Raw genomic sequence first — 13,278 nt, forward strand, 5'->3', positions numbered from 1 at the left:
GGTCAATACTTTGGAATCTGTGTATTCTTCAACACCACCCGCCGACTCAGCGAATATCTCAAATATCTCAGAAAAATTGTCCCCCGCAGTTTTGTCAGACATTCCCAAACAACTGAAAAATAAGTTGTTTTGACCGGACACACCTCAAACAACCTGCGAGAGAAAAAAAACTGACTGCCGTGAAAGTCGAGTTACAAACCGCTACTACCTTCGGTGTGTGTCCCCGCTGTAGCACGCTGCTGCTAGCTTGCTACAGCGGGGAGCTAGCGCTGCTGCTAGCTACCCGCTGCAGCTAGCTACCCACATCCCCGCTGCCCAAGTCGGGCGTCAAGCCGGGGCTGATCCCTCTACCTTTGGTGGTTGTCGGGGAGCTAGCAAAGAGTTAGCGGTGTGCTAGCGGTGTGCTAGCAGGGCGCTAGCGAGGAACAAGCAGCAGCGCTAGCTGGATAAAGTGTGGAGCTAGCGGGGACACCCACCGAAGATAGTAGCGGCTTGTAACCCAACTTTTACGGTACAACAACGAGGGGAATGAAACAGTGAAATTCTCCTTCGGTTTGATTATGAAACACAAAGAGAGAGAGAGAGAGAGAGAGAGAGAGAGAGAGAGAGAGAGAGAGAGAGAGAGAGAGAGAGAGAGAAGCTGATACACCTGGATTGGATGTATATGTTCTCGATGCTTCATGCCGGCAGTCTTTTATTGGACGTTCCATCGGCAGCAGCTGATTTGGATTCTTTAGAGCTCACTTTTGAGGAATGTGGATAAACTTTCTTTTATGTCTTATCCTCCTCTGCCTTATCCTGAAGAATAAACACGTCCTCACACACACACACTCGGTATAATCCAGGGTTCTTAGATACTACAAGCTCATAAGCCGCGAGCAAGAACGTCAGGGAGTTCTCCGCTCCGTCAGTAATCGAGCTGTCACAAACAAACTGACTTGACTTTTTTTTTTTTTTTGCGCATTTTCTGAGAACAACAAAGTCAAGAAAACGACTCACCGAGGAAAGCGGAAGGCGACACGGTGCCGTTGCTGCGAGAGACCATGACGCTGATGCCGGTCTCCACGAACGGGACGGAGAACTCCACGACCTCCGACCTCTCCTCGTTGATGGTGAGGGACCCGATGGCCATGTCGGCTCTGTTGGACACCACCTGGAGGGGAACGGAGCGCAGGAGGTAAACGGAGAGAAAACTGACTGTTTATAGGCCCTTTCCTCGAAAATTGTATACCCAAACTACAAAGTGTGTGTCTCTGCAGCCACTAGGGCTGTTTGAATAATGTTGTTATAATAAAAGGAACACATGTGAGATGTTGTTCAGGTGTGTAAATATCAGTCTGTATGTTTCTGGTTCAGAGGAAATGAAGATGACTCACAGAAAGAAATGAAAAGGTTTCAGGTCCAACTGTAAAAAAATGACTTTCAGGATGATTATTACATGTGAACATTCAACATGTGAACGTTCAACATGTGAAGGTTGACTTTGATGAAGTGAAGCAGAACAAAGTTGGAGAGGGTTTAGAACAGAGAACATTCAGGCGAGGTCTCCAAAATGTGCATTTGTGCGAATATGTTCGTGTACCAAACCATATATTCCTCTTGTATATGACTTATGTTGTTCAATACATCCAAATACAGCAGTCTTGGGCCTTTTTGTCTTCATAAAACAATCGCTCAGTCTATTTTTTTTTTTACCGAACAAGAGAATAAGTGTTTTAATTAAATCAGAATGCCATGAGTTCAAATCCATGCTCGTGTTGTCGTCTATCAACTTGGTCCCTCCTCCCGTGTGTGTTTGTTCCTGAAAACACAACCATTGTGAACTCTACACAAAGCGTTGTCTTCAGACTTCAGTGCACAGAAGTCTTTTTGGAAAGGATCAAATCCAAAGCGTCCTCCTTCATGAGCTTTATCAGTGATGTCACTTTTCTTTGTGTCTCTTGCAGCCGACATGAAACACGACCGTGTTCCTTTCTCAGAGCTCTGGCCGAAAAGCTGTAAAATGAGGCTCAGTGGGGAGGAGGTGAGGAGGTGAGGAGGTGAGGAGGGGTTCGCAGCTCTGTAGTGTTTCTCCGGGCGTGAAACAGAGGTTCCTCTCCTGCAGCCGGAGGTCAGAGGATCTGGCCGCAGACCAAGAAGGTCAAGTCGTCGCCAAGTCCTGGCCCGGACCCAAAAGTCTGCGGAGACCAAAAGCTCAGCGTTCCCCCGACGAGGCGCCTGCCACCTCTTCCTCGGTCGACATCCGACGTGTTCGGCGCTCATTGTTATCAGCTGTCAATCACAGAGCGGCGGCAGCGCGAGGGGGCGGGGTCAGGAGGGGGGCTGTTAGTCTGTTGGTGGCTTTGAGGGATTCTGTCCATGGTGACGGTTTTATTGTTTCATGATGGCTGCTGCTCATAATACGGAGTTAATAACTACAACACCAAGGATTGTTTGTTAAATCTTTGCACTACTATTTTGTTTTGTTAGTTCATTTAATATAATATTTTATTATATTATATTTGTGGTGTAAATTGTGCATTTGACTTATTACCTATCAGTTTTTTGTATTGAGCATTTATTATTTATTTATTATGGGATTAATAAAAAGTCCTATCATCCATCCATCCATCCATCCATCCCCCCCCCTCTCTCTCTCTCTCTCTCTCTCTCTCTCTCTCTCTCTCTCTCTCTCTCTCTCTCTCTCTCTACCTGCCTACCTATCTAAACAACAATTAATAACATTGACTGTTACACCAAAGTGTATTGCTGATGTTTTGCTGAAGTCTGAGTTTGCTGCTTTAAATTGTTCTAAATACGTTTGTTGGAAACTGTTTTCCTGGAAAACTAGAAGCAAGCAATGTAAAAATGCATAATCACCATGTTCCACATTATTTAGATTTATTTTTAATTACGTTGCCGTTTTGCAAGCTGACCGTCAGGTTATGGAGCTCAGAGCTTTGAGACTTCTTTTAATCAATTCATACGTTCAAGTGCATTGCCATGAAATTACATAATTACATCATATAATTAAACCCAAAATAATGTTCCCTGTGAGGGAATTACAAGTTTCAATTCTCTTCATATTATGCCATAAATTACATCATCATGAATTATATTCTGTTACCATAATGCAATCGTGAAATTAACGTGAGTTAATGAGTTAGTGGAAATACATTTTCTCAGCCGACAAAACTAAAACAAAGTGACAAAGTTCACTTTACTATTACAAACATCGATAGTTTGTCTTTGAAACCTTCATAAAGTGCATTCCTGCAGGAGGGCAATAACGCGCAAATAATACACCTTGATACTCTCTAATTGGTTCTGCCTGTCGAGATCAGTCACCCCATCATAATTATCCTGCTTAATTCAACATTAGTCATTTGAAATATGTGAAAAGTCTGAAAGCGGCAGACACCTGTGACACTCCTGTTTAATTGCTGCACAGACTTGATGTTGAAAACTGATCATTTTAAAGCCGAACGATTCGGCTGAGGGTGAAAAAAATGTAAAAACATTTTTTTTTTAAAGACGTAGGAAATTACTGCTTGATTGGAAAGCATTCCTGTTAAAAAAGGAGAACAAAAACTTCAAGGCTGAAGGACATTTTGTAAAAAAAAAAAAGAAATCGCAGAAATGACTGTCCATGGACAAAGAACAGGTCTCAGGAAAGTGGACGCGTTATCCTTGGGGACGTGTCACAACGGATTGGAAGGAAAAAAAATGTTTTATTAGATTTTCATTGGAAAAAAAATGTCTGGTTTTGGTGAATAGCTACCAACCGAGAACCGAACCATGCAACAGTCTGCACGAAAGGCTCAGCCGCCCCCTGTGCACACGCACACATCCTGCTGCCGTAATTAGGCAACTTAATGAGTTACTGACAGAAGCTGGCCAGGAGGGAGCTGAGAGAGAGAGAGAGAGAGAGAGAGAGAGAGAGAGAGAGAGAGAGAGAGAGAGAGAGAGAGAGAGAGAGAGAGAGAGAAACAGCACCTGCATCTCCGAGGCCCATGTGAGGCAGAAGCCTGTAAACACCGACATCTGGACTGTTAGCAAACACTGGTATTGTCAGTGTCTGATGCGCTATACCTCCTCCTTAAGAACCGCAGATGCTTTTGCTCTTTCTGTGAGCTGTCTAATGCTAGTTTGCTGTCGTAGTTATTGAGTTTATCTGGTGAAACTGGTGTTTTTTGCACATCGATACAGATCTGGCAAGCCATCCTTTATCGTTGTTAGTCTTTGTCATTTTAAAGGAAGCCTCGAGGGGTTTTATTTCTGCCCCCTTATCTCCGAACAGATAGAAAGCTGAACATTGTCTTTTTGTTGGATTCGGTCGACTAAGTACGTTTCTTTATTTTGTCGTTATGTGAGCTGTTTGTTTATTGTTTTACCCTTGGAGACTCTGCAGTCTTTATTTAGCCTCCATTTCTGATATATTTGTTAGTTTCTCTGTTAATCATATTTCATTTAAATACAAGCGGCTCAGCAGCTTTTCCTTGTGGTTTATACCCAGTTTAGCAAAGGTTTGGTAAACTTATTATGTTCATGTGTTTCTCTAACCTTAACTATAAGGTTGTAACACACACACACAAATACATTATTGTTGATACATATTGATTGCAAGTAAAAATCCACCTTCATATTTTAACTAACAATTCGTCTTCCCTCCTGCAGTACCAACATCGACCACAACACACTCGGGCAATGACGTGATGTCAAATTGTTGACAAACGTGTTTTATTTTCCCGACAGTCACTAAATAACTACTTTCAAATAACCCTGAAAAAGAAGTGAGCATTAAAAAACAAATTTAAAAAAACTCACTTTCAACAAGGTCTCTAAAAACATGGTCCTCACAAAGTCAGAATTACAAGACCACACACACACACACACACACACACACACACACACACACACACACACACACACACACACACATGCACACACTGATAATTTGCATCCCCTGTCTAACTCTGTGTTAAACCAACGTCATTAATCCAGCCACCAGAGGGGGATTGGCATCATGGAAGCAGCAGTATCTGCCAACAGACACACGGCGACGTACAAACACTCTCAGTCTGTCGTCCTCTCTCAGTCTGTCGTCCTCTCTCAGTCTGTCGTCCTCTCTCTCTCTCTCCGTTTCACACTAATCTTCCTGACAAGCTGCCTCCATATTTTTTCTCTCTTCTTTTTCAATTTGGGTCCAATCCTCTATCGCTAGGGTCACGTTTTAAGGGATTGAAGGCAGGATGAAAAGAATTTCACGGGGATCCCTGGAATCAAAACCCCTCTTCTTTTTTTGTGTAAATACAACAAAAGAGAATATAAAAGAAGAATAAACGACGATTCTACTGTACGGGGGAAAATCTGAGGTTTAAATACGTAGCAACAATATCTCACTGAGATACACACACACACACACACACACACACACACACACACACACACACAGGTTCAGGGTGTTTGTGTAGAAGGTAACTAAACATTTGAGTAAACAAGTACGCAAGCTACTTCAAGTCCCGATTGAACACGCGTTTATATTTGAACTTGCGTTTAATGTCTCACCCGCGTGGCTATCACTTGTTTGCTGCAAGTTTTATTTTTACTTATAAATATTTCATGAGTGGCCTCGTTTTTTTTATGCAGATTCAAATGAATACTTCAGCATTTTAGAAACTTTCACAGAGAGTGAGAAGCTTCAAGTCAGTCTCAGGTGAGCCGAGAGAATCAGCTCGTCTGGCTCCTTTTCCTGACACACAGCTCTGCTGGGAGGCATTTATTTTACGCTGCACAAATCCAGACTCCTGTTTCCCTCGCTTACCGTCTTTATGCTAAGCTAGGTTCGCCACATTAAGCAAAAATGTACATTTCCCAAAACTATTTCTTCAAGAAAACTTGTTAATTAATACTTTGATCCAGTGCAATTCATTTTTATTTGGGTGGCAGAAATATACGTTAAAAGTTGGACGTAACAGATTTTCATACGACGTGTCATGTCTTTGATTTACATTTTCGTTGGCTGCTTTTTTTTAAATGTGGAAATTTGTGATCGCCGATGCAATGCATTAGCAGCAGACAGTATTATACTCTGTCGTTAAATTTTACTGAGGCGACTTTTAATCATCCGCGCAATTAAACTTAAAGGTTTTAAAATGTTGGAGTCCTCCTCATCCAATTAGCTTTAGAGTAGCCGCGCTAGCCACCTTTGGATCAGAGAAAGCACTGAGCACCAGATTAAAAATACATTTCCACTCATTCATATAATTAGATGTATATACGATAATTATCACACAATCAAAATATGGAACCGCTCACCTCTCCGACCATGCCGTTCCACTCCCCGTCGATGTTCTTGCCGTGCCTGCCGTTGGTCACCAGGTAGAGGTCGTAGGTGAAGTCCACTATTTTCGCCAGTCGCTTGAGGACGTCGATGCAGAAGCCTTTGCAGCAGTGCTTCATGGGCCCGGCGCCGTCCACCACCAGGCTGAGGACCACGGCACAGACGGGCGAGTTAGTGGAGAGAGAGAAAGCAACATGTTTTTTTTGTGCTTTTTAATGAGATTGTAAAGATGTTTCAAACGGAGGACACTGTGACCTTGGACTCGCTGCTTTGCTGTTGTAGAAATTGAAAAATAAGTTGAGTGCACCAGAACATGTGAGCGACTCAGAGACGGAAAAAGAGAAATTCATTATGATTATTAACATTTTAACCTCCCAGATTTTGGTCATTTGCATTTGTTTGGCTACGTCTGGTTTGGTTTGTTTTGTTAGTTAATTTAATTTTATGTTATTATTATTTTGTATATATTGTGCATTTTTTAATTTTCTAATTTTATTGCTTACCTGTATGTATGAATGCTGCTGTAGCAAAAAGATTTCCCCTTGTGGGATTAATAAGGTATCCATCCATCCTTCCTTCTATCCATCCATCCATTTATTCCTCCTTCCATCCATCCAACCATCATCAATTATCCATCATTCTATCCTTAGATCCAGCCATCATCCATTAATCCATTCATTCATCCTTCCATCCTTAGATTCATCCATCTTTCCATTCATCAGTCATTCATCCATCCATCATTCCATTCATTCATCCGTCCATCCACCTTTTGATGCGAGGTCAGGTGACCTCGATTAAAGGTGTCATTGGATAAAACAGTATTATTATAAATATTGTTGTTGTTACTATTGTAGGTGAACTGATGGAGGGAAGGAAGGTGTGAGTCATTGGCAGGAGACTGATTGCATTCATGCTGACAGTTTGGGCTGTTTGGAGAGACGACGCCAGGTCGGGGAGTTCAGCTACATGATTAAACCATAATTGAACTTCGTGTTGTGGTCTTGGAAGGCGTCTGGAATTAGAAAATAAAAAATAACAATCTACAAAAGATCTCTAAAGGGCTTTTTTGTTTGTTTCCCCCTCGTGAGACTCCATCAAGTGAACACTCGGCGCATGAATCCAAGTGCCTTTTGCGATCGCTATCGCTCCAGCGGCGCTCTGCTCTCCATCAGCCGTCCGCATCAAGTGCCGGTTTGATGGACCCCGAGACACTTATGGCAGCTATGGCAACCCCGTTGCTCTGTTCCCTAGCAACACAACTCGCACAATTGTTTTTTTTATTTTATTTTTTAATTGAAGCCAAAGTGCGAGGCACGTCAACCGTGTGAGGGTGAAACACGCAAACGCTCCGGTTGAAATGGTCTTTTCTTTGCTAAGATTAAGAAGGAAATACAAATTGTGTCATAATTTTCCTGTGTGTGTGTGATAAATATTACTTATTTTATATAGATAGATTTATATATATAAATAAATATAAAAGGTGACCTTATATATATACAATTATATATACACATATATATATACATATATACACATATATATATATATATACACATATATATATATACACATATACACATATATACATATATATACACATATATATATATACACACACACATATATACATATATATACACACATATATATATATACACACACACATATATACATATATATACACACATATATATATATACACACACACATATATACATATATATACACACATATATATATATACACACACACATATATATATATATACACACACACACACACACACATATATATATATATATATATATATATATATATATATATATATATATATATATACAAGGCAAGGCAAGTTTATTTGTATAGCACATTTCAGCAACAAGGAAACATTAAAGAAAACATTAAAACAGTCAAGAAAAAGAAAAATGAAAGGCAGATTTATATATATATATTTATATATTTATTTATATATTTATATATATATATATATATATATATTTATATATATATATATATATATTTAAGTAATGTTTAATGAGAACTGTTTAAAAATTATAATTGTTTATTATTTTTTTTAAATTATTTTTTCAAGCTAAAGTTTGCCACTTATGACTGAGAGAGACTCTTTGAGAATAAGACATGTCACCTGTTTGCAGTGGTAAATATTCAGAGTAAATATTCAGATAAGTGCTGAGCGTAAACACTCACATCGTGACCTTGGTGGTCGTGACAATCCCAAAAACAATAAAAGCATAAAACATCTTCTCCGCCATTATGCAGCAACGTCAAGAGGAAATATATACGCTGAGACAGATAAACAGATTACGGCAAATAAATGACACAGCACATGAACGAGTAGGTGAAAGTAAAAGAAGTACGTGAGATATATGTGTGTGTTAAGGGAAAGACGAGACAAGCGAGTTTAAATTAAGCTGATTTACAGGAGAACAAACTTTTTCCTCTCAGCCAATAAAATTGATGGAGGATGAAGTCGTTATCTTCTCGTTCGCCAGGTCATGTGCTGGCAGGAAGGAAGCTTATCTGGGATAGACCAGGAGCCCACAGCTCTCACACACACACACACACACACACACACACACACACACACACACACACACTTTTCTTTCCCCTGACTTATACCTTTGCCTCAAATGAACCGCACAATGACATGAAACAGGGGCAATGGCGTCTTCATATAAACGCCACTGAGCGGTTTATTACACATGGCACAAAATATAATAACGCACAAATTCTCCAAAGTTATTGGACGTCAGCGTTGAATCAGAATCATATATATATATATATATATATATATATATATATATATATATATATATATATATATATATATATGTATATATATATGTATGTATATATATGTATGTATATATATATATATATATATATATATATATATATATATATATAATGAATCAGAAAGAGATGTGGTAAAAGACTGTTCTAGGTGGAAATGTCTGGTATTTAATAAAATATCTACATCGGTGTAGAGAGGCCCATTTCCAGCAGCTATCACTCCAGTTTTCTAGTGGTATATTGTATTTGCTAATTGCCTTAGCAGACTAATGGATGAGTAGAAAACCCTTGAAAATCCTTGTGCAGTGATGTCACACAGCTGAAAACAGCTCTGCTGGTGAGAAAAGCTATAAAACCTTCCTTCTTTTGAGCTCGTTGAGTATCTGGAGCTTCACATTTGTGGGTTTATTAAACCCTCAAAATGTCCAGAAAGAGAGAACCTTCATGTGAAACTCTTCAATCTATTCTTGATCTTAGAAATGAAGGATATTCCTGCAAAGAAACTGAAAATGTGTCTGGGTGACCTCAAACTCATGAACAGTAGTGTACGTTGTGATTTCAGTTATACTCCGGAAGGGGTTTTGTTACCTGAAGCTAACATAAAAGTGTAAAACTGGACTGAATCCCTCCGCACGCGCAGAAGTTAGCAGTACGTTCGAAGCGATGCAGCAGGGATCTCTAATCATCTGGATTGATTAAAAGACAATTAACCTTACTTTGCTGTGTGGTTTCAAGTTTCTTTCATGGGTTTAATGAACAGCTGTTGGAAAATTATGCCAGGTTGTTTAATTGCATGCTTTCGGGTGCCGTGTGACTTCTAATGCAGCTATAGCTTCTGTGAGGAAACGTAATTTCCTCACCGGGGATAATTATATTCTTTTTTTTATTTTTTCAGGTCTAATCCTTCCTGCACACCAGCACCTGGAGATGGAACAGATTGACTCTCTCGTTCAAGAAAGTAGGGCCAGACATTTAAATTTTGCGAGGGATCAGAGTCTGGACCCTTCTGGTTTCAGAATGGTTATCGCTCCACTTTTTAAAACCTTTCACTCAGGTCAGAGAGGACACCTGAAGACCAACTCCTGTGTAACAGACCTTCAGTCCGTTATCATCAATAGTACGCTGATCCTTTCTGCCTACGGTCATAATAATGAACTGCAGGTCATTTTTTAAATTTCAAAACTTCAAACAGACAAATTTCAAACACCCTTCAGCATGTTTTTCCTGATCTGCCACTTTCTTTGGCGAATAAAAAAAACCTTTATTCACACTTACATCTGTTTATTTTTTTTTCATTTTTCTTGTTGCTGATATTGTAATTCATTATAATCTTAAACCTCTCCTCTCTCATAGAGTCAAATGAAACAACCAGAAAAAAAGAGATCGTACACCACCGTGGATGCTGGCGGTGCCATTTTGCTTTAATTCATATATAATGGGCAAGTTTGTCAAAAGCCAAAAGATTGAAGCAAAGCAGCTGCTATGTGTATTGTCCTTCGTCATGTATGTTCTGGTACGAAGACCTTTATCTGTGACAACACATATTTACGATGCATGTGAGACTAATTTTGCAGAATATTGTATAAAATCTGCCCTAAAATACAACGTTTCAGTGCATTGAAGGGACACAAGTGTACAGTCCGACCTTGGAGGGTTTTGGATACGATTGAAAGTAAACGCGATGCAGCAGTGATTCTGCGGCGTGGTACCTCGTGTTGACGGGCATCCGACAGGGCACCGAGTCCCGGATGCAGGAGCTGGTGCCCGGGTCGGCCGGCTCCACGATGACGAAGGGCCTCTCCTCCAAGGTCACCACCCGGAGGTGCTGGGAGTCATCCAGCGGCTTCAGGAAGGAGCCATAGCGAGACCAGGGATGGTAGCGTAGACGCAGGTGGCCGTTCTCCCACCAGCCAACCTGGATGGGAATCAAGACAGATGCTCGTCAGCTCTTCTCTTCTCTCTTAGAGACCGCTGATTACATTGTTGAAATGTGTGTCCCCTGAGCTTTACGAGCCATTTAGTCAATTAAGGAAACATCTGATCAGTTTTGAGTTCTGGCCCGGGTAATGTCACCCAGTTAGCACGTTAGCCATGTTAGCTATGTATCTCCACCTTGCAGCTCACACATCTGATTGGCATACAACCCAATTAGCGTGCATGCAATTGGTTATTTTATGTTACACATAGCTTTTGTGTAAAATAAGAAGAAACAAAAGCATCTTAAATCTCTAATCAACTAATCTTACTATTCGGGCTTGACAAGCTCCTCACAGAGATGTTGCATCCTCAATAACGTTTACCTTTTAAAGAATTCTTCCTGGTTTGTGTCCAGAATGCCTCCTAGTGGTAGAACTCAGAAGTGCAAATCAATTATTTGGGCAGCCCAATAATACTGAATATTGATTCAAATGATTTTTCAAAGCACTTCTGGAACTCCGCTGTATGCAGCTCCTGTTCTTACTCCCCATGTTTCTACTGTACAATCTAATTCTGGCAAAACAGTATGTATTGCACGTCTATATTGGTCTTCTTCAGGGTGTATCTGGCATATTATGTTGCTTCTCCTCCTGACAACTCAGACCACAACCTGGTGAAGTGCTTTATGAGCTACCGCAGCCCAGCTGTCTATTAATTTATTAGACTTATCACCGTTTTGAGTCTTGTATTTGCTCAAAATGTTCTGTTTGTTTGCTTCTTTTCTGCACAGTTATGGGTTTTGAGGGAGATGTAAATGTCGGTTGTGTTGTATAATGAGCAATTTGTTCACGTTAACTGAGCCGAGTGTTTTCCGAGCTGCAGTGCGCTATTTGGGGCAGAGACTGAGACCAAAGGGACAGTTTATGGTGTCACAGTGACCTACATGTGCAAACAACTCTGCTCCGATCGACTGAGGAAGTGACTGGATGGATGTGCAGCGACAACCCGGCAAATCTGCCTTTTTTTGTTGTTGTCATTTTCCCGCTGTGGTGTCATATATTCAGACGGCATTTGCATACAGCCGGTTCTCCTGTGATGGCGCCAGACACGGCTGCTGGGATTTATGGAAATCATGCAAAGCCGCTCAAAAACACACTCATGCACAGGTTTTTGTTACTTGTGAGGACATTTTAGTATAGTCTTACAATAACCTTACCAACATTAACTGTATGCAGATGCCCAGCATTGTTTTTGTTAACTAATTCATATCTCCTCTCTAAAACCAGGTTTTAATTAAACCGATAAAAAATGGTTGACCTTGAGGGGACCAGATGTTTGTGTGTATCCACAAATACACACACAGTTTGACTTACATTCTTTCTTATGGACATAATCTAGTCCCTAAAACTTAATCCTCCCATGGCGTTAACCAGATCCTCCGTCCAGCCTTATTCCTAAGTCTTGAATCTAAAATAAACAGTTAACTTTGTGGGGACTTCACAGTCACTGCATCATCACTATCTGCATCTTCTGACTGTATCAGGGCCAAGAAAGAAATGCAACTCAGTAGGAATAACTTAAGTAAGATCAGATCACATTTCAAGTGACAAAGTGGTACAACGGGACCAAGAAGGGAGGTCGGTCCCCTGAATGTATGGTGTGGTCATGTGTCCCCACAACGTCATTAATGCGAGTTATCGCACACACACACACACACACACAAAAGAACAGGTGCAACTATAGTAGCATAAACTTTACGAGCAGAAATGATTTTCGCAGAAACACATACAACTAATTATGAACACGTGCACCGAGATGCGTCCGCAGGGTAATTCAGAAATATTGGCTCCGCCCCCTCGTTGCATTAAAGGACCAGACATTACACACAAGAGGAGATGTTAATAGCAAATTTGCAGCACCTGGCTCTTCGGACCAGCCTCACTTCACTGTATCTTTTATGCATTTCCAGTGTCTGTGTCTCACACTGCTCTTGTTTCTCTCAGGCCTCCATGTTGCATAAATAACACGAGCGAGACCCTCCAGTTCATTATGGAACAAATATGATAAGTTGCTTTTCTATGCACATTTGTCCTCCAGTTCACCCTTCTGACTGAAGCGAATGCTTTCTGCCGCTCTTTAAACACAACACACACACACAAAAAAGACATTTGAATGCAGGCACACACACACACACACGCACACACACACACACACACACACACAGC

General features: G+C 40.6%; 1 protein-coding gene across 1 annotated transcript in view; it reads right to left on the reverse strand.

The window, feature by feature from the left end:
• The window catches only part of LOC137781877 (uncharacterized), a 45,951-nt gene extending 34,953 nt beyond the window's left edge, over positions 1 to 10,998 (reverse strand). The window contains exons 1-3 of the mRNA XM_068570873.1: positions 10,846 to 10,998; positions 6,298 to 6,466; positions 1,000 to 1,153 (exon numbers count right to left, since the gene is read on the reverse strand). Coding sequence (XP_068426974.1) covers positions 1,000 to 1,153; positions 6,298 to 6,466; positions 10,846 to 10,862 — 340 coding nt within the window. The 5' untranslated portion in view covers positions 10,863 to 10,998. The remainder of the gene's footprint in view (positions 1 to 999; positions 1,154 to 6,297; positions 6,467 to 10,845) is intronic.
• Between the last annotated feature and the right edge of the window lie 2,280 nt (positions 10,999 to 13,278).

The sequence above is a fragment of the Clinocottus analis genome, unplaced genomic scaffold (assembly GCF_023055335.1).
Source record: "Clinocottus analis isolate CAN_PGR_092001 unplaced genomic scaffold, fCliAna1.0.p SCAF_95, whole genome shotgun sequence".
Taxonomy (NCBI): Eukaryota; Metazoa; Chordata; class Actinopteri; order Perciformes; family Cottidae; genus Clinocottus; species Clinocottus analis.